Source organism: Haliaeetus leucocephalus, unplaced genomic scaffold (assembly GCF_000737465.1).
Source record: "Haliaeetus leucocephalus isolate CR32 unplaced genomic scaffold, Haliaeetus_leucocephalus-4.0 Scaffold41, whole genome shotgun sequence".
Lineage (NCBI taxonomy): Eukaryota > Metazoa > Chordata > Aves > Accipitriformes > Accipitridae > Haliaeetus > Haliaeetus leucocephalus.
Window position 1 is genome coordinate 2,680,833 of NW_010972477.1, and position 22,239 is coordinate 2,703,071.

General features: G+C 36.7%; 1 protein-coding gene across 1 annotated transcript in view; it reads left to right on the forward strand.

Annotated features, from left to right (window-relative positions):
* RECK (reversion-inducing-cysteine-rich protein with kazal motifs) overlaps positions 1-22,239 on the forward strand; it is a 57,688-nt gene that overhangs the window by 22,627 nt on the left and 12,822 nt on the right. The window contains exons 7-14 of the mRNA XM_010577143.1: positions 8,054-8,087; positions 8,982-9,179; positions 9,570-9,837; positions 11,252-11,431; positions 12,411-12,623; positions 13,378-13,514; positions 15,765-15,905; positions 18,478-18,666. Of these exons, the coding sequence (XP_010575445.1) occupies positions 8,054-8,087; positions 8,982-9,179; positions 9,570-9,837; positions 11,252-11,431; positions 12,411-12,623; positions 13,378-13,514; positions 15,765-15,905; positions 18,478-18,666 (1,360 nt within the window). The remainder of the gene's footprint in view (positions 1-8,053; positions 8,088-8,981; positions 9,180-9,569; positions 9,838-11,251; positions 11,432-12,410; positions 12,624-13,377; positions 13,515-15,764; positions 15,906-18,477; positions 18,667-22,239) is intronic.

A 22,239-nucleotide genomic window follows, 5' to 3' on the forward strand; every position in this document is an offset into this window, starting at 1 on the left:
GAAATAAGAATATAAAAGTATAATTCCCTTTTTGCAAACACTCTCATAGCTTACCAACTTTAATAGCTTACTTATATACTCATGTAAGGATTCCCCAGAGGATTTTCACAAACTTCTTACAATAGTTGACTGAACTGTGCATAGTACTTTTCTGTAGTCTTTTGAGATTAGGGAAGCAACTTCATGAGTTACCACAGCTTCCCACTAAGCTAGTGAGCATGAAGAATGAGGTAAGCTTTCAAGGGTAGCATAGAGTTCAGAGCAGTGGGGGGAAAAAAAAAACCCCAAACTCCAAGCAGTAGGTGTCACAGAGTTTGAAGTTGTGAAGCAGAGTCTTAGGTTGTGCAGTAGCAGAATCACTTTAGCATTGACGTGCCAGCTTTTATAAGATTAATTGAAGATGCTTTTTCTGCTGATTGTATGTTTCTGGATAACACTTACTGTAAATATTTATGGAGCTTGTGATTCTTCTAATTTGGAGACTTTACACATTTTAGAAATGAATCATGTTGTAATAAACTATTAATTTTTTGATCAGTGCATTGGAGATTACATGGCCTATTAAACATTTTTTCATTTTCAAGTAGCGCTGCATACAGAAATTAAAAAATTTAATGCAACTTGCTGAATATTTTTGAGTGTTACTGAAATGTACTTTATTTGCCTTCTTTTGAAAGATTGTATTCTGCTAGTCCTTTTTTCCGTCTTCTGCTTCTCAGATACTCATTTTGTCATCTTCATTTTTTCTCTAGTTCTATGTGTCTCAACTCTCTATCTTTCACTGCTTCTTCCAGCTTTCTGCTATCCTGTTCATCTTCCTCTAAAAAGAAGGTAGGTAATAGTCAAAGGAACAAGAAAAACAGAAGTGGAGATTGTATGTAGGATTTTCTGATTTTCCTATTTTTAAAGTTTTGTATAAAGTTGAGATTCATTTTTTGAAAAGGCAGCATGGAATACATGCTTGGAGGAGTAACTGAAAATAGTTTATAAAGCCCGAAATAAGCTGTAAAGGCTTTATTATCAAGATCACTTTTCTTTCTTCTGTGCATGAAAAGGATAATACTAAAATTTCCATTAGATTGCAGTTCTTGAGTCTCTACACTGCATACTGTGAGTTCACCTCTGTGCATTAAGAACTCCAGTTCTTATTTCATGTGTACTAAATAAGAAATTCAAACTTCTCTAGTTAATTGGCATTACGAGAGCTTTTCTGCAGCTGAGCACTATTAACATATGCATACGGTCGAAATATAATTGGAAATGTTGCCCATTATTTAGCTTCTGCTCTTAAAACTGTTTCTGACACGTAGTAAGCGCTTCTGATATTTCTGGGCTGTTAAAGGTGTTTTTGCTCTCAGATTTGAGCACTGTTTAGTTTAATCTGACTAAAAACTCTCACAGTTTTTAAATACAGGAACTTCAAATGCAGTGCCTGCAGCTTCAAGTGCTGTAGTAGGGATTCAGAAAAGTATTCACTGTGCTACAGTATTGGGTTGTTGTATCTTCTAGGGTCATATGATCCTGTTTTATTCTGAGGTTTTAGTGAATGCTGGCTACCTATTACCCCTTCTGACAAATGCAGTCAGCAGTTTTTACCTAATTGTTTGTGTTGTTTACTCAGAGACAATAGATTATAACTCAAGGAGCTGTTTAGGACATCAGTTAGGAAAAGGTTCCAAAACAGTTTTAATGAATTGCTGAGGCTCATGGCTGTGTATGACCTCTGGAAGTACTACGTAAGGAATTCAGGGTGGACTCTGATCATATACTACACATTGTAGCCAATATTATTGTCATCATATCTGCTGGTGCTTTTCTCTGTTCTCTACTGTTTAAAGAAGGTTGATAAAACACTCGATGATCTTGCCAAAGTACAAGTTCCAGTCATTTTGTTCTACCTTACTGTGCAAGTGTTCTCACTTCTTTACTGGTTTACATAATTGAGGAAAGTCTTGGCCTTACTTGTTAATTACTGCAAGTTTTTAAAGTTCTTAACAGATGTGCACCATCACTGAAACTTCAGCTGACTCCACTAAACCTTAGTACATTACCTTCTGACTTTATCTTCTGTTGATAAATTAAAAGATTAAATGAAGTTAAGGAGAGATTAACAGGACTTTCATTGCTGCTCTCATAAGAGTGAAGCATTTTGTTTCCTAGTGCATTTGTTAACTGTAGGTAATACTTCTAAATTAAGATGGCCTTAATTGGATAGGATCCATATTCAAATACTTAACATGGTTAGGTTGCCCAGGACAACAGTACTAAACTTATTTTTCTGCCAGAGTTAGTAAATATAGGTATCATGATAATTTTTAGGGAGGAAAAAAATCTTTGATTTTTAGTAAAATACTCTTGATTTCTGGTATTAAGGAACACTTTTGCTGTTGCTTTTCATTCAAGACACAAGAGGCAGCTGTTTAGAAAAAATGCGCTTATAATATAAAAGCATGCCTTACAATACAGAAGACTTCTTCCTTTAGCAAAATGTTCTGCTCTATTTGTGTTTGTGTGCATGCATTTTGGTTTTTGAGCCGTTACCTGCAGCTGATGAGCTCCAAAAAGAGCGAAACCAGTTAGGTCCTGCAGTACTGGCTAAAATCTTTCTTCAAGGAGCTTCTGGTGAGGAAGATGGGACAATGTTCTCTGCTGGATAAACTTCAATTGCCTTTTTCAGTTTCCGTAACACCAAAAGGTCTTTGAGACTGTTTTCTTTAAGGCATACACAGCTGTGTTGCCTGTGTCTGCCTGCCACTTTCCATTCCTTCTGCTTGTACTCTCAATGGCTTCAATTACCAGTTTCAGCAACATTTGGTTTTAAAAAAAAGAGAAGTCTGAAAGATGAGATTAATGCACAAGTAAATCAAATCATTATGTTTGTTTTTTATAAATTTCAATATTGCCATCTTTGTTCACTTAATATTTTATTCACAAGTTGAAAATGGAGTATCAGACTCTGTGTGTGTACACAGTATTGCCTTTTTATCCTTATTTTCCCAGATCTTGATGTCTTAGTTCTTCCTTTAAAGAGCACATCCTTTTCTGCTGTTTTCTTTTTTTGTGGGGGTTTTTTCTTTTGTTTTTCCTTTACCTATACCTCTGTTTTATCTTTTGCTTTGTTTTCTCTGTCTTCTGCCAGCTCACTAGCAAATTCAGAATGAAGCTTGAATGGGCAGAAAAGCTGCTGATTTCTTAAATATGAGTACTACTTTACTAGAGATGGGCATTAACCCTGTGTTCTGTAATGAAGTTACAGTTAGTAATTCAAATCAGACTGACTGTCTAATGCTGTTACCAGCTTTACTTATGAGCAGGTGACTTCACACTAATTTATTTATTTTTTAAGATTCTCTCATGTCTGTATAGCTACACTCCCCACACGTGTACCTGTACTTTCTGGGAAACTGAACAATTGTCCAGACCTACACAAAGAGCAAAGTCAGCACCCAAATTAGCACTGTATTCTGTGGTGGCTACAGGCACTACCGTTTCATGAAATATGGTGAGTTGCTTTAACAACTCAGTGCAGATGAAGTTCTTCCTTCTTCCAACTGCCCTTTTTCCACACGTTCCCTCCCACTGCTAGCCATACAAATATAGTTCTCCTTACCTTACTCTGCCCCTGGCATCTGGCAGATCCTTCTAAAAGATGATATCTAAAAGATTATTCTGTTCTATTCTAACTTATTGATTTCAACAGATGTAATACTGATTTAAATTCCTAGGAGATGAGAAAAAGTTTTCAATAGGGTTACTGGGAAAAATCAGGTCATGAGAAGATGATTAGTGCCAGAGCTGGTGTAAAGGCATATAAAAGAGGGAACAGGGAGAGAAGAGTTGAAAACAAGGTGGAAAAGAGAAGTAAGACCACCTCCTCTTAACAGAAATATGAGCATTATTACAGTGATTAAGCAGTCTGTGGAACTATAGTTTCAAAGTACAGAAAGAAGATGATTTATTATCTGGTTAGGGCATCCTGCCTGTACAAAATTGGTGTGTAAAATTGCTGTAAGAAGATAATTTTGTCTCAACTTGATCCCTTCTTTAGAGGAGGAGCATTGGTAGACACCATAATCTTCTCAACATTCCTCTCTGGTTTGTGTGTGGTTATAAAACTGCAATCTGAGCTAACAGGGCTAGTGACACTAAAAAGCAGGCCTGAACTGCTTTTTAATAATTTTTTTGGTAACATTCAACTTTTAAATAACATGACAACTTTTAGCTGGGTTTATAGCAGCATTACATCATGGTTTTAAGTATTGTTTGTGCTAACAGTATGGTCAAGTACTTGGGTATAACCATGACAGACAGACTTTAGCCTTTTCAGGAGCCTCTACCATCCCAATGCATTAATTAATAAAGTTACAGTGGTGCTTTCTACCTGTCTGGTTTGTATGCAGCCTTCCAGTGCTTGATACAGGGTGGGTGTGGAAAAGTCTAATTTCAGCAGCTTCTGAGGACAGTCAGTTTTGGGTCAGAGTGATGTTGTGAATGGCAGTTCCTATCTGACAGTTGTTTCTTTCTTCATACGTGGAAGGTCCCAAAGAAACCAGGTGGGCACAGTGAAACAGTGACTTTCTGATAACCATTGTCTGGCATCCATAGAGAAGGATTTATGGTGCTATAAAAATGATATGAGCCTTTAGGCAACAGTATAAATCGGTTCTTTACAGATGTAGGATGGTGATTTCTGTCCACATGTTCTGTTTCTGAGTTCTGTTGTCCCTCATCCGTGTTAGAGATGAACAGGTGACAGGATTTGCTTTGTGGGTAGTAAAGAGGAAAAATCTGAAGTGAATCAGATGAAAACTTGCTGCTGGAATGATGAATGTTGCTGCGAATTCATTCTCAGTCTCAGAGAAATTGCGCAGTATCTGTGCTCTTGGGAGAAAAGAGCTAAAATTTGGTAGAGGATATTTGAAGAATGAAAATAAAATGTCTGAATTGTTACTTTGTGAGGGTTTGGGTGCTGTTTTTATGTAAGGCAGACTCTTGAATTTTTGTGTGAGGTGTTCTCAATAGACCTGTGCTTTTATTCGTGATCACTAAAATTACAAGTAGTTAGTGTTCATGGAAAACTAACTTACATTTTCAAGTTAGATTTGTGTTTATTCTCTTATGGTCATTATTTCAGTGCCACGTCTGCCATGGTTTACCTGTGATTTAAATTTATTTCTGACTGTAAATGGAAGAAAGTGACGCTGCTTATTACAGTATTGGGACTGTCCTCTTTAAAATCTTGTGTTTGACTGTTAATATATTTCACTATCCAAAAATATATTATCCAAAAGATTATATAATTGTGAGACTGTAAAAAACAGGATTGTGGCACTATGACTTACATGATATAAAGAGTAATTGGCAAGTTGGAACGTGGGATTTAATTTACAGCATAAAATAAAATCATTAATGGTGCGATACAAACTGAAACATCTCAAGGCTTGAGGCTTTTCAAATCCAGCTTAAAATGTGAGTCTTCTATCTTCTGGTACAGTAAGTAATGCTTTGGGCTCTTTGGATTTTCATCAGAACTGTCTATGCAGGAATGTTAATTCATTTGAATGCTAATTCACGCATAGAGAGCCAATGTGTGATCTGAAGTGCTTACTCTTAAATGAACAACAGAAAAGAGGATGAAGATAGCTGTGAAAATGAAGTACAACATTTAAAAAAGAATCATGTTTTTACTTGGGTACTTAGAAAACTTTCATAAGGGGAAAAAAATATTTACAAAAGGGAAAGTGGGATTGTAGGATTCTCCGGTTCTCTAGTGGAATACATGTGCTTAATGAGTAGCACTTCAATGAAATAAGAAGCTGAGACTCTATAATATTTACTGATTCTGGTGTCAGGATTTAAGATGTCCGAAGGTGAGTAGGTAAGGGAAAGGGCGCAAAAAGTGTGGGTTATATACTGGAGCTGTCTAGTAGAGATGAGTCTGCCTGTTTGTACCACTCCTGTGAACAGCGCTATGTTCTGCGTTTACCCTTCCCTGTTTGGCATAACCGAATGTGAGCAAGGTGCTTGAGAGGAAATCCTCAGCATTCAGATGTTGTAGTTACTGGTATTTTTATGAGTTACTGGGAGATTTGATCACATTGTTATTTACTTTGCTTTTTCTCTGTAATCCTACCTAGATGGCAGTGGGGGAAATAAGGATGGTCCCAAAACAGATTAATTGACTCAAATGGTCTCTGAGAAGAAAGCAAGTAGAGAATATGAATTGAAAAACAAACTGCACTCTAAACAATCTCTAAGACAAAAAAAAAAAAAAAAACCCAAGATAATTCCTAACACGTTTGTATTTCCTTCACAAATTTTCACAAAAATACCCCAAAGATTACTGGGGATACCCACTTCTCTGCAATGCAGTAAATACTAATTACTAACATGGATGAAGAATCTGGTGAACTACTGATCTTAAATTAGGTCTGCATTTTGAGGTCTCTTCCTTTTCTTAGGTAGAGGTACTGGCACCACTGATATTTTGCTGTACTGGAGCAAGATTTTAATCCCACGTTATGTTTGTGGATCAGTATGACAGTCTCTCTGTTTTCTTCTCTAGATGCTGTGTAAAATACAAATTTGTTTAATGATGGGGATAGGGGAAATGAAGGAGATCAGGAACTTTATGAAGATGGGGATTGTGTTTTCTCACTATGTTAATGTACTTGATCACTGTTTATAATCTGGTGTTCTGACAAGCGTGGAGGTCAGGTGTGGAGGGGGTTCAAATTTCTTTTTCACAATCATACAATTTTAAAGTCTTTGATAATTGGCAGCTACATTTCGGAATTTCAACCTCATGACGGAGTTCTGGACAGCTTATGTGCGGTATCTGGGGTTTTTTTAAGAAGAAATACGCTTTTTTAGTGTGGGGAAGACTGTGGTGGTTTTGGGCAAGAGTGCAGTAGTCTTGAGGGAGGGGATTCTGCCCCTCTGCTCCGATCGGGTGAGACCCACCTGCAGTACTGCGTCCAGATCTGGGGTCCTCAGCGCAGGAGAGACGTGGACCTGTTGGAGCGGGTCCAGAGGGGGGCCACAAAAACGATCAGAGGGATGGAACACCTCTCCTATGAGGAGAAGATGAGAGTTGGGGTTGTTCAGCCTGGAGAAGAGAAGGTTCCGAGAAGACCTTATTGTGGCCTTTCAGTAAAGGGGGCCTGTAAGAAAGATGGGGACAAACTTTTTAGCAGGGCCTGTAGCAATAGGACAAGGTGTAATGGTTTTAAACTAAAAGAGCGGAGATTCAGACTAGATATAAGGAAGAATTTTTTTACGCTGAGGGTGGTGAACCACTGGCACAGGTTGCCCAGAGAGGTGGTCGATGCCCCATCGCTGGAAACATTCCAGGTCAGGTTGGACGGGGCTCTGAGCAACCTGATCCAGTTGTGGATGTCCCTGCTCATGGCAGGGGGGTTGGACTAGGTGACCTTTAAAGGTCCCTTCCAACCCCAAATATTCTACGATTCTGTGATCGCTCTGTGGATTGCTCCTCTGAAACAAAAAAACAGGGTGTATGTGTTTTCCTTCTTCTGTTATTTAACATGTTGTATATCCCGCAACTTTACCTTTTGGTTGCAGTTTGAGGGAGTCGGTGGCATGCTTTAGCTTTTGAGGTATATTGTTGATTTAGTTTATTGAGATTTTATATTTGCATGTGTGCATCTGTTCAGAGTTTTGGGCTTTTTTGGGTTGGTTTTTTTCCACATAGAATCTTTAAAATTAGTGTCATTAAAAAAAAACAAAACAAAAACATTTGGGGACACCCTATTATAGCATGCTGTTTCTAAATTAGTCCAGGGAAGTCTTCCTATTTACTTGCTTGAATATTTAACTATTTTATTACGAGTGCACACAGAGCTAAGGTGACCCCTGATCTTTTAATTTCCTACTTTCAGTGGTTTTGTATAATGTCTTTGTTTTAATCCATTCTAATTGGAACAAATAATAACAAAGTTAGATTTATTAGCTCATTATAAGAAATGACTGGACACTTAAATATTTATTTGAACTTTTCCGGCTTGTAACGCTATTTTTGTTTTGATTTCAGAATGCTCTCTTTAGTTGTATTAACAGAAATGAAAGTAAGTATGTAATGAATAGTTTGTCTTTTTTGTTTTTCTTTTATATTGTGCTATCCTTTTTTCTCTAAAACGTAGGAAATTCTGTGGGTGTACATATACACAGATCATATGGATTCAGTTCCATAGAAGGGCAAACCACATGCATAAATTGTCTTGGTCAAGGGATAAGGGGATTGGGCTGTTCATATAATTTGTATCAGTTCTTAATTTGTGTATCTGTGTTTGTTTTTTCTGTCCTGTTTTGATTATTGCTTAGAAGCTCATTTATTTCCTTCTGCTTTGTTCATTTAATGAGTGTTAAGTAACAAAATTAAATGCATAGGTGAAATCTGGCACCATGCAAGTGTTTTGTTGTCTGATGTCTGTCTATATATAGAATGAAATCAGTGTTTCAGAAGTAATTCTCGTAAAAGTAATTCTCAAGAACTGTATATTTAATAACATATAAAAAATGACTGAATCACAATACCATTATCTATTTTCTTGAATGAGTTTAGGATACTACTCTTTTATTTGTTTACTATTAATATTTGTCTAATAATTCAATTATAAGACAATTCTGGTTACCTTAAATAAGGACAGAATAGCTGAAGGTAAAATTCAGCTGGCTTGATGGTGTCTTGAACTTGAGTTCAAGATGGCTTTAGGGACTTTTTCTCCAGCCATACAAATAAATGTAATTTGGCTCATTACAGATATTCCCAGTCATTCTGTAGACTGAGTATTTTAATAGAGCATAGAAGAATTTCTTTTTTCTCTTTTTTCCTTTTTTTTTTTTTTTTACAGTAATACCTTGAGCATCATTGAGTGTGGTACAGACATGCTCATTTCTTCATTTATCTGTGTAGGAACCCATAGATTTTCTGTTGTTTGTGTGTGTGTTTGTTTCCCCAGTGGGGTCAGTCTGTTGCAGTTATGCAGGTCATCATACAAACTGTCGGGAATATTGTCAAGCAATTTTTCGGACAGACTCTTCTCCTGGTCCTTCACAAATTAAAGCAGTTGAAAATTACTGTGCATCTATTAGCCCTCAGCTAATACACTGTGTGAACAACTATACACAGTCATATCCAATGAGAAATCCTACAGATAGTAAGTATAAAAAAATCTTTCTTTACTGAAAGTTATAAAAAATACTGAAAACAGTTGAGGATTGTATGCACTTTTTATGTAAAATGTGTTATTGTATAAGTCTATTGTCTAAATTGTATTAATGTATTTCTATAGTATAATTGTAATTATATGAATTTATATAATGATAAGTTTTGTTTGTAGGTGTGTTATTGATATTTTTTTTTTTTAATGCTACATATTGGTGTTGGTTTTTTTCCAGAGTTGATTCTGTTTGCATTTAAAAGAAGCAATGTTATTTGAAATTATTGGTGGGGGGAAGCCTTCTAATAGCACTCTGAGGGCTATTATGTTGTGCATCTTGGTGGTTCTTGTATGCTTGATCACTAACTATCTTTAATTTTTTGACAGGTTTGTATTGCTGTGATAGAGCAGAAGACTATGCGTGTCAGACTGCTTGTAAAAGAATTCTAATGTCAATGAAAACAGAGCTTGAAATTGTTGATGGACTTATAGAAGGCTGTAAAACAATGCCTCTCCCTCAGGATCCACTTTGGCAATGTTTTCTGGAGAGTTCAAGATCTGTTCACCCAGGAGTCACTGTGCACCCTCCACCTTCAACAGGCCTTGATGGAGCTAAGCTCCATTGCTGTTCTAAAGCAAATTCTTCCACGTGTAGGTCAGTATCTCTCTACCCTCATTTCCAATTGTGAAAATATTTCAGAATTTGTCTCATATCAGGGTTTTGCCCGAATCTTGCTATGTACATCAAGTAAAGAGTTCTGTGAATTCTTAGAAAAAATACAGGTTTAGGTAATCAGATGGGTGTCACATTCTGTCCAATACTTGCTTTGTATCTCAAGAAATACTATTCTATAAGAGGAATCACACTTTTCTCATATTTAGCACTGGGTCATTATAGCAGACACACTAAGTTACTGAAACCTATACCTTACTTGTGATCATAATAGCCAATATTGCAACAAGATGAAGAGGCCTTAACCAGATGCTAAAGAGAGATGAGGGGACAATGAACTGCACAAACTCCTAAGTAGTTTGTTGCTGCATGTTTAAACCTTAGCAGTATTCTTTACTAGATGCTATTCAGATTTTTGTCAATGAAAAATAACTTAGATTATTTAATAATTAAGTAACGGAACTAACTATTCCGACATTTAAGAAAAAAAAAGGGGTTTCAGCAAATAGTTGCATGCTTGCAAATAAGCGTAACTGGAGCATTTTTAGAGTGGTTTCCTGTCCACTTTAAAAATAGATCGTTATTGCATTTTAAATGCATCAACATGTCAAAATAAGTTGCAAACATTGATTTTTGAGCTGTTGCTTCCTTTGATATCAAAGTTTCCAGTAACAAAACAACAGATCCTGAATGCAGCAGGATCTTACAATGAGTTTAGCAGTAGAGCCCTGGAGTTATGTTATTTCTTAGAACGTTGTACCATAAGGCAGTTGATGCAATATTTTTTTAGTTGCTTGCTTTGACAATAAGTTCTAAAAATTGATCATTCTCTCACATTTTCAATATGCAGTAGACTGTAATAGTACAGTGAAGTTCCATACCTGCAGTTGGGATGGGAACAGTTGTATTTCATAGGATGTTGCTGGGAACAAAGTGGCTTAGGTATTGCTGACACCAGGAAACATCCCAAACACAAGCAATAAATGGTACACCTGTTTCAAACATCAGGGCAAAAGAAGAAATGTATTTTGCTTGCCAATCATTTCTGCAGGAGGAGAAGGTGTGATATGAAGTTGGAGGATGGGATTGCAAGTTGTTCATTATCATGTCAACCTGGATTTATTACAAGTAAAATTAGCTGGGATAGTTCTCACTTCAGAGTCATTAGTTCAGATTTCCAGCTATTACATTTTTATTGGATATTGCAGCTTTATATTCTGAAGTCTTTCAGTCTTACTAGCTTAAAGATTTGCTAGCATTCTTAAGCAAAACTGGAAAACTTAGAAAACAGTGAAGTGGCTGTTGTGATCAGCAAAGAAATGATAGGCTCTGCTATATCTGAACAACTGCTGTTGTTTTAATTTTATTTTCTTTGTCTATATTTTTTTTTTTCCAGAGAGCTCTGCACTAAACTTTATAGCACAAGCTGGGGCAATTCACAGAGCTGGCAAGAATTTGATCGCTTTTGTGAGTATAATGCAGTTGAAGTTTCCATGTTGACCTGTTTAGCAGATGTACGAGAACCTTGTCAGCTGGGCTGTAGAAATCTTACTTACTGCACTAATTTTAATAACAGGTAGGAGAGAGACACTGAATATTTTCTAAAGGAATTCCTGTGCTTTGACTGAAAAAATAAAATAAAATGTTTTTCAGGCTTATTTTGAGATTGTATGTAGCTGTCTTTCTGCAAATATTTTTTTAGATAATTTAAAAATAAGTAGTTTTTCTTTAGAATAAACTTTTGGAAATGTATTTAACAACAAGCATAACAAAACTTACAAGAATAAAAGCTAACCCATGAACTTGTAAAATGTCATTCATGTATTAGCAGCATAGTCCCCTGTCTTACTGTATAGGCAAGTAAGCCATGATTACTGGAATGTTGTGTATTATAAACAAGGTAAAAATGCTTGTTAAATTTACATGTTACTCTTTTTCAAAATTCCTTTTCTTTCAGAGATTCCTGTGGTTTTATACTCTATAGGGCAAAATGCATGATTTAAAAGTGGTGTCTGAATTAGTAATTGCAAGGTTACAAATTAAATAGTTTGAGTTTCAAAAAAAAAATTTAAAATTTTGTTAGCTATTAGAGATCTCTGGCTTTTCTTTGAAATAGTATACAGTGGCATGAGTGTTATGAGTGGTAGAATCACATATGTGATAGATGCAGCCTGAGCAAATATAAATGATAAATCAACTTGCATTAGTGATTCACCAGGAAACATTCACACAGATATTTAGGATATCTATGATTCTTGCTTTTAAGTCAACTTTCTTCAGGTGATTTAGGTGATTCAGAAAAATTTAGGTGATATTTGATCTAAGAGGTAGAGGTGAGAAGGGAGTTTCAGCTTTGAGTCTTAAAGAGTTTATTTTCCTTAAAGACAGAATTCAAATTGATTTTTACCTGGCTTATCTGTGGACGGGATTAATTTCTTTTATACCAAAAAAAGCAAGCCATATCAAGGTTGTAGAATTCATATGGTGAAAGGTAAAATGTGTGGTGTTTTTTTTTTTTCTTGTATACATGCCATAGCTTAACTTCTTCTTTTAAGACCAACAGAACTCTTTAGGAGCTGCAATACTCAGTCAGACCAGGGAGCCATGAATGACATGAAGCTATGGGAAAAAGGGAGTATTAAGATGCCCTTTATAAATATTCCCGTTCTTGATATTAAAAAATGCCAACCAGAAATGTGGAAGGCAATTGCCTGCTCACTGCAGATTAAACCTTGCCACAGCAAATCGAGAGGAAGTATTATCTGCAAGTAAGTACTGTGGGGGAAAAAAACAGTTTAGAGGTTCTGCTAAGGATTTTAATGAGAATGAAAAAGCTGCTGTAGGACTGTTTGACTTACGTTAGGAAGACATGGCAAGGCAAACACGGAAAGAATATGAGCTTGCGTAGTTGCCATTGCTTGAATCTCCATCACTGTGAATGGAAGATGCCTGCCTGTTAATGAGATGGATGCATATGCTTCTATTGTAAAGTTGATTTATTGTTGGGGTTTTTGGCTCTCTGTGGTGTCTATAAAACCTTTCCTCTTTATTGGTTTTGGGACCTGCTGGTGATTTTCAGCTGACAGAAAGGTCTGAAAAAAATGAAGGTTTTTTTTTAAAAAAAAATTTTTTTGAAAGTAGGTGATTGGGTAGAAAAGAGACCAGTTAATAGTACAGGTAGTGAGGTAGAGTTCAACCCATATTAGTCATTAGTAAATCAAGGAAGTGCTTGGTCTTGAAAGATACGTGCATATGATGCCATAGAAAATAAAGATCACCAAGCCCAAAGTAGAGGAAGAGTAGTGCAAGCAATAGTTCCTGTCTTTGTGTCACAAATTTGTTCCTCCCCCTGTATGTAAAATGTAGCATATACATACATATATAAAAACACTCTGTTGTGACACAGAAGGGGAAAGTTGTGGATTTGGGGAAGGGAAGATTGTGGAAAGAAATCTTTTTTGAACAAGACTGTTTTTTCTTCAAGTACTGTTCATGAAGTTCTGCTTCTTTCTTTATCTGAAGATCAGATTGTGTGGAAATACTGAAGAAATGTGGAGATCATAATAAATTCCCTGAAGGCCACTCAGCTGAGAGTATTTGTGAGCTCTTATCTCCAACAGATGACTTGGAGAACTGTATCCCCTTGGATACATACCTGAGTAAGTATCAACATACCTATGCAACAAAATTAGAAACCAAGATACTTTGCTTATCATTACTTTTAATAATTTTTGTTATTTCTTTTAAAGAAAATTGTATTGAATTTGAGACCTTTTATTTAGCGTATTAGAGAAAATGGGATTTTTTCAAATTGCCATAGCTCATTTGGTTTATTCCTTCTTGTATTGGGTGTATGTGGCAAGGTTGTTTTCGTAGCAGTGGAGGCCGCAGGGGCTGGGGCTGTGCGGGAAGATGTCAGGGACTGCACTGTCACACACAGCCAATTCGCCAATGGGCCCACTATAGGCCAAAGCAGAGCCACTTCACAAAGTTTGTGGTGCCTCTGTGAAAACATTTAAGAAAGGGCAAAAAGTGCCAGACAGGTGGAGGAGAAGGGAACAGAAGAGTGAGAAACAACAGAGGTAGCACTGAGGTCAGAGGAGCAGGAGGAGAGGAGCTGCTCTGTGGCAGAGCAGATACCGAGAAGGCAGCCTGGGGAGGACACCATGCCACGGCAGGTGGGTATATCCTGAAAGAAGCTGCAGCCCGTGGAGAGCCCGTGCTGGAGCAGAGGAAAGGTGTGAGAAGGAATGAGCGGCAGAGAGAAACGGCTGCGTACTGATCATGGTCACCATCATAGCCCCCTTCCCAATCCCTGCTGTGTCACTTGGGGCAGAGGCAGAGAAATCTGGAGGGAAGGGGAGCCTGGGAAAGGGCGGAAGAAAGGAGTCGCTTTAATGTTTGTCTTTTTGTTCCTATCACCTGAATCTGTAATTAGATGTTTATTTTAATTGGCAATAAATTTAGTTAACTTTCCCTAAGTCAAGTCAGTTTTGTCCGCAGTGGTAATTCTTACACAATCTCCTTGTCTTTATCTCAGCCCATGAACTTTTCTGTTCCTGTTCTGCCTGTTTTCTACCCCCATCCCTTTTGGGGTGGGGGGACTGGGTGGCAGTTTGGCTGTTAGCCAAGGCTAACCCACCACGCTTCTCTTTTGGGGACTTCCATATATTCAGTGCAAGTATGCTAACCTGTATCATCTAATAATCTGGCTTGTTGAATTTCAATGATTTTTACCTACTTGAAAATAGACTAGTTAATCTTACTTTAAGAAAACTCTGTTCTTCAAGAAGTCATCTCACATGCCAAAAAAGTACTATAATAATAAAACCACCAGCACTATTTATTTACAGGAAAAAAGCTGGATCATGCTTGGGAGGACTTATCTCAAATAAATGTCACTTGAACAATAGCATGATTTAGAGCACAACTTCTTGATGTATAAAATTACACTTTTCCCTGATGCATAAACTCTGTTCTTTAACTATGCAATTAGAATAACCAAAAACCAAACTAACTCTTGGGCCAATAGAACACGAGTTTAGTAGGTATAAGGAAGACTTAAGGTTTTGTGATTCTGTTTTCTTCTAGCAAGTCTTATCCCTCAGTGTGGAACACAATTGTATTAGTAAAATTTTGTTTTGGTTCTAGATTCCATTTAAATGCATTTTTTACATAATTTTCCAAATCTGTTCTACCCTATTACTACTTCCTGTTGCATATTTGTCTCTGTAGGATTTAGACCTTTTTAGCTTTATAGGATTTATCCATTTTAGACCTTCCAAATTAAATTTTGATATTTCTTTCTCAGAATCCCAGGAACTTTAAAAGTAGTAAAATTTTGGTTAGGAAGACCTGCAGCTGAACGCATGCCTCAGCAAAGACATTGTTCCCAGAGAGACAATGTATTGAACCTTTGGGTGGTTCTTTCCATTTAGCTGCTGCTTTTTCATGCTGTCTTCCCATTTCTTAATCTTATAACAGGAGAACAGTGAGTTAAAGGGAAAACAGAAACAAAAGTTTATCAATGACAGCAAACTTGGTTAAACATCGAGTGTACTTTAAACCTCCAAATTGCTTGTCACTGACTATGGGACTTCTCTTGATTAAAGTGGTGGTCACTGTCAATTTGTATTTTTGTCATATAGAGAAAATTATTGGAGAAACAAGACAGAGAAAATGTATTTTGCTTGTGAAGAATCATCTGGGTCATTATTTCCAGGATTGAGGACTAAACTCTTGAAATGAGCCAACTACCTTTTCATGTTGAGCTTCTACCAGTATAGTTAAAAAATATTTCACAAAATTGTCAGAAATACAATTTTACTAAATATAAGTAATGCCGTGCTTTACTGAAATAAAATAAACCTCATTTAAATCAGTATAGATCCTATACATTCTGTTTTCAGGTCCAAGTTCTTTAGGTAACATTGTAGAAGATGTTACGCATCCATGTAATCCGAATCCATGTGCAGCTAATCAGTTATGTGAAGTAAATAGAAAAGGATGTCAATCTGGAGAACTGTGTCTTCCGTATTTGTGTGTGCCAGGTAAGCGGTTTTGGACTTCTGTTTACCCGAATTTTGCTGATAAACATTTGTTACTGAAATTTTGTTGAAAGTTTTAAAGTGAATTGCTGATATCCCAAAAGAACTATTATCACAATTATCTTGTGTTTTCAAAAGCTATAGTCTGCCTTCTAGCTCTTTTCATTTCTCAATGTGTTTCTATTTTTATTGTCCCCTGAAACATAATGTCTTACTAGAAGATATATTACTTGTTTTGCTTCAGAAGAAATATATGTCCATATATAGTCTCTAAGCAACCTGCCTGCTATTTAAAATTATAAGCATGCAATACTGCAAATACAGTGCAGCTCACCGCTTCTGCAGACACCATGACATGTATTGCCCCGTATTTCCTTACATGATTACCCATATCCACATTATTTTCCTTACTGGTGAAATAAATGGACATTATGTCTTGCCTTGAAATTAATGAAAATGAGGCTGTCAGTCTTGAGAGGACATTTTGAGAGCTCTGAGAATCTGATCAAATGCAAGGTGCCATGGGATGACATTTGCATTGGCAGCAATTCTGGTGTTATATTAAAGTCCAAGATGGTATCTTACATGGAATTGTTCCAAGTGCTTCTTCATAGGCCGGGTCAACTTCCCAGAATCTCTCCAGCAGCTCATGGGTAACTAGTTCTGGTCTGAGTAAATTAATACCCAGACTTTTTCTTAAGAGCTTCATTGTTGCTGCTTCAGTGGATTCAGAGTGCCCAGGTTTAGGGCTTGGGAAGGAAGGGAGGGACATGGCACATTACTGACAGCTCTGCGAGTTCACTGATGGGAGAAAAAGGCAGAACTGCAAGGCAGATTAGCTCTGAGTCCCTCCCAAATTTGTATGTAGACTTATAGTTTGGAGGAGAATGACACTGACTTTGGGAAACAACAAAAATATGAATAATGGATCTTGTGCTGCCTTGTCCTTCCACGAGACCCACGGTACCACTTCTTGTTAAAGATGATGTCTGGGGATGCAGCGGTACACACCTGACTGCATTTCTGCCACTCCTCCATGGATACTTTTAATGTAGGTGCACCTCTCTAGAAAGCCATTAGTGGTCATTTAGGAACTACTTTTCTAGAACATGGGTGTTGTCTTAACTTCTGCACCATGCATAGATGTGAGCTGACTGGGGAGAGAGCCTCTTGTAGATTGAGTTTCAGCTATCTAACTTTGAAATCACAGGCTTGGATGCTGTTGATAGCAAGGGTCAAGTCTACAAAAGGAGGTGGGCGACTGTACGATGTCCAACTTCTACAGCCCTTTCATTGTTCTACCTGAGACGCCAGTAGTGCTTGCCACCATTTTCCCCCTTCCTTTAAAGCAAAAAGTATCATTCAGTGGTGTTGAGGGATCACCTATGGTTCTTGAAGCAAAGAGGAAAGCTTGCCTTTGGTGATCGCTCAAATGCATGTGTTGAGACTGAGCGAGTGAGAGCAACACTGATTTTTAAACTGAATTGCATGAAGCAGCCTCCTCTCTAGAGGAAGTGATAGAGAACATTGCTGTAATGTCTTGCATCAGTTCCCTGACCCTCTTTTTGTTCTAGCAGTTCTGTGGCTGATCAGTTTTCTCCAGTGATTTTTAATTACAGAGAAGAAAACTGGGTTTTGCTTCACTCACTCATACATCTGCTATGCTTGTGCTCTTCTAGAAGTGAGGACAGACTTCAGTTCATTCTTTTTGTAAGCCTTAGGGACATTGTTTCAGTTATGTTTCTATGACCCTTACAAAATATTTTTCTTTTTCTGAAAAGCTGAGCATTATTACTATAGAGGTTGTATTGTCTTCACTTGCTGCAAAAGTCATTCAAAGTGATCTAAAAACAAGCTCATCCAGAGCTTTTGAAGAGGCAGTTTACCTCCTTTAAATGTTGGAAGGTGACTTCTATGTTTTAATTCAGTATTTTTAATTGGTTTTAAAGTTTCAGGAGATTTGTTGCAGTTTATCACTTCCAGGGTAATTTTAATCTACTATTTCTTTTATTACTTTTTCCTTACAATTTTTAAAACCTTTTTTCTTCTTTTCCATTCCTTTTTTTTTTAATCCAGTTTTCCTGCTTTTTCTCCCTTTCTCCACATCTACCTGTAAGAGTCCTTCAGTGTTCGCGTAAGAGTTACACGTGAGGAAGGAAGACACAATAAAGTACGCGAGGGAGGGAAAATGACTGGGCTTTGCTTGTGACACCCTTCAATTCAGATTCTGTATTGGAGAGGGTGAAGCGTATGTGGTATTTGTCATATCACATACGTTTCATACTACTACAGAACTGTGGAAAATGAAATTACTTGAGAATTTTTGGAATTACCAGTCTTTTTCTCTGAAGTGACACTTCTACAGGTACTTCAGAACATTGCCTCAAGCAAATTATCTTCTATTTCTGCTACTTGTTGCCTCTATGAAATGAGTGAATTTCTCTGAAGGGTGAGAGCAGGGCTGCTTTAGGAACACCTTAGCTTTTTCACAAGTCAAAGGGCAGTAGTTATTTTTGGTAGTGGCAGTTGACAAAGTATTTACTAAATATGAGCTAAAATTTCTCCTTGTATATAGGCTGCAAACTGGGAGAAGCCTCAGATTTTATTGTCCGTCAAGGTACACTTATTCAGGTTCCATCCTCAGCTGGTGATGTTGGTTGTTACAAGATTTGTACCTGTGGACACAGTGGATTGCTAGAAAACTGCATGGAAATGCGCTGTGTTGACCTCCAAAAATCATGCATTGTTGGAGGACAAAGAAAAAGTAAGTAGTAGAACAGTAATTTTATCTTTATACAGCACCTGCTTCTTAAGTAATGAATTTTGATGTACATATGAAGACCCAGAGGATCTGAATGCAGAGTTTATGAGAAAATACAAAAGTTAATGTTTGCATCCCTATATGTAATACTTGTTTCATTCTTACATTTGCTGGAGGGTTCCATTATTTAAATCAATACTGAACTGTGTCTGTCTCAGCCAGTGAAAGTCCTGTGTGAAGCGTGTTCTTAGTACACTATTTTTCAACCAAAAGGTCACTGACTTGCCTCACATCCCCTGTGTTTTATGGTGCTTGATAATGGGTAGCTTCCCTTCTGGTAGAAGAACTTAGTGGGAGCTCTGGGGATTGAGGACAGAAAAAGTTCTGAGAGGAGCCAGTAGGCAGCAGGGATAAAGCAACAACAGCAAACCAAATTGATCTCCTTTAAGCATGCCATAGTTCTGAGGTTTAAGCACAGTATAACTGACTATAAACTGCTGCCCACTTCCTGGATTCCAACTTTGCGGGTACTCTCAGTCTACTTTTAACAGCATTGGATATCCAGTGACCAACAGAGGTGTCTGGGGCAGAGTATGAGAAAAGGCAGAGAGGATTTAATCATACTTTCCATGAATATTCTCCCAGAATCTGTTCTGTGCTTCCGACCACAGACCCCTTGAGCAGGGGGTGGTTTCTTTACTAGTTCCAAACAGGTTTGGGTTTTTTGGTTTTGGTTTGGTTTTGTTGTTTGGGTTTTTTTCTTCTATGGATTTTAAATGTGTTAAAAAAAAAAGTCAGAAACTTTTTTCATGAGCTATAACCTCTGGCAAGAAGTTCCACATGTTAAGATACATGTGCCTGGAAACCCTCCTTTTTTTTTTTTTTTTTTTTTGGTGGGGTTTGCAAGGGACTTCTTTTAATTTGAGCCTAGATAGTTTGCTTCATCTGGTTCCTCCTAGTTCATGAGATTCACCCTAATTCTTGTACTGAAAAAGCTGATGAATTATTGTTACCTATTTGCCTCCTCTTTCACACCTCTCTGATATTTCCCTCAGTTTTCTGGGTTTTTCTCCAAGCCAGTTCCTATTCTATTTAATAATTCCTTATATGAAAACAGCTGTATACTTTTGATCATATTTATTACCCTACTGTGTACCTTTTTCTAGTTCTTATATTTTCTTTTGAAATGGGAACTGGAACTTCATGCACCATTCACAATGCAAGTGCCCAATCAAGTGTATATAATAGCAAAATGATATTCTTTTCATAATTATGCTGAATGGGGGTTTTTTTGGCTACTAATTATTCTATTGAGGTCATGCTTTCACAGAGCAGTCTATTGTAACACCATGGTCCAGTTCTTAAGTGGAAATGGTCAGCTCATAGCTCATTGTGTGAATTGTAGAGAATTACTTTATGTTCAGTACAATGAATTTCCTCTGATATATCCTTTCGTAGATGCTGAGTGTGATGAGGTTTTTCTTGGTGTTCTTCATTATTTGGTCCTTTGTACCTTAATGTTATTGATATACTTTGTCATGTAAATACTTGCAGTTTTTTGGATTACATAAAAATATGTTGAACAGAACAGCCACTGCATAGATCATGGAGACTCCTCAGGTGACCTCCCTTCATTGTACATTATTCTGTTTCACAGTTATTTATCCATGTGAGCACCTTTTTTTTTTTCCTATATCTACTTTTTTCTTGAAAGCCTGTGTTAAAGAGCTATTATATGTCTGTTGGGTATTAAAGTGTATCAACCTGATTTTCTGTTGTCGACATGCTTATCAACTCCTTCAGGTAATCCTAAAAGATTTGTTTTCTGACTTGCACAAAAACTGATATTCCTTCCCCCAATGTATGATATTTAGGTATGTGTCCACTGATGCAAACTTTTATACTTTTACCACATTTATGTTGCACAAACTTAAGTTTACCTATCTTTATCATCCACAGAACCAACCTTTAAAAAAAAAAAAAAGTATTATAGCCACTTGCATTGGTATTTTAACAATAAAGGAATGCTAATTTTCTCTTTCTTGGCTTAGATTTAAATTATTAATTTTCTAAAACAACTTTACTGTTACTTCAGAGATTAAATTAGCATGGGTAACAGGTGTTAATTGGGTTCTACCTAATCTGACAGTCAGAGTAGTTGAAAGAGACGTGACAAATGATGCTTCTTAAAAGATGATATTGATTTATTTTCAGATTTATTCATTGCTTGAGAGCTTTAAAGGTATATTTTTGTCATGCAAACAGGCACCATGCTCTTTGAAAAAGAAAAGAAAGGAAAAAGCTACTACTAAGATAGGGGAAAATCTTCCAAAATGTCTTGAATATAAAATGGAGTCTGTGCTGAGCTGTAAACTGTCTGAAGCTGATGTCTTTGAATCAGTCGGCAAGCAAGAGATATTCTGCTAGTAAACAGTTACAGATTTCATCACTGGACATTGTTTAGTGTCTGTAAATCAGCCCTTTTAAAATATTGTCAGACTGAAGTCCAAGCATAACTAAAGCAAGTCAAAGATACCTGATAAGTCCAAAATAAGAGTCACTTTTTTTACCATGTAATAAAAACTATTTTCACATTAAGTAAATCTTAAGAAGCAAGGCACTTGTTGTAGTTACATTTGTCACAAACATAATTTTCTGATTGTATCCAAACCCTGAAATCATGAAAGAGTAGCTAATTGGGATATTTCTTTCTCTTAAAAGATACCAAGCAGAGCTAAATAATCAATCGTACAATTATTTTCATCACTCGGGAAAGTCTGCCTGCAATGTTCCATGCTTTTGCAGCTTGTAATGGTTTGGTTTGGGGTTTTTTTTTTTTGGTTCATCCAAAGAGGATAAAAGTCAGCCAAACATAATTAAATTTTTTTTTTTTAATTGCCAAATTGGTACTATTTGTTCATGCAGGCAGAACACTGAAAACATCTTAACCTTAATGGTATATTTGATGGGCAGTTACAGAAAGTTTCTGATGAAAGTAGATGCTTTTAAAATGCAGTCATTAGCAAATATATTATTTAAATGGTGACTGAAACTTTTTATGGACCATTCTGTCCAAAGAAACCTGTACTTTTTCAGATTATTGGTGAAAGTAATCACAAAAATTTCTGAAGCTGTATTTGCGTTTTGTTTGCACAGTGTACAGCTGTCACTTGTGGTAACTAACAACAATATATGTACCTGGCAGGTATTCAGTAAGTGTAGTCCTTTAAAAAAAAAAAAAAAAAACCACCACAAAACCGAAACCAGACAGCTTCCTCTCTTTTGCCATAATTACTCATTAAATGTGTGTGGTGATTAAGACTCTAGGTATTATATAATGAAAGATAGAAAGTACTACATTCCAAATTCATTAGATGATGTATTGAAAACAAATAATTAAAAATTTATGGTCACCATATGGACTTTTTGTAGTGACTATATTTAATTGGTTTATATGTTGGTTGCAAACAGCCAGGGTTTAGTCATAAAATCAGAACTGTGGTTTTTAAAACCACTCTCTATAAACCAAACAACCCTGAATGCTTTATCAAACGCTGGGGGTTTTGTGTTGTGAAT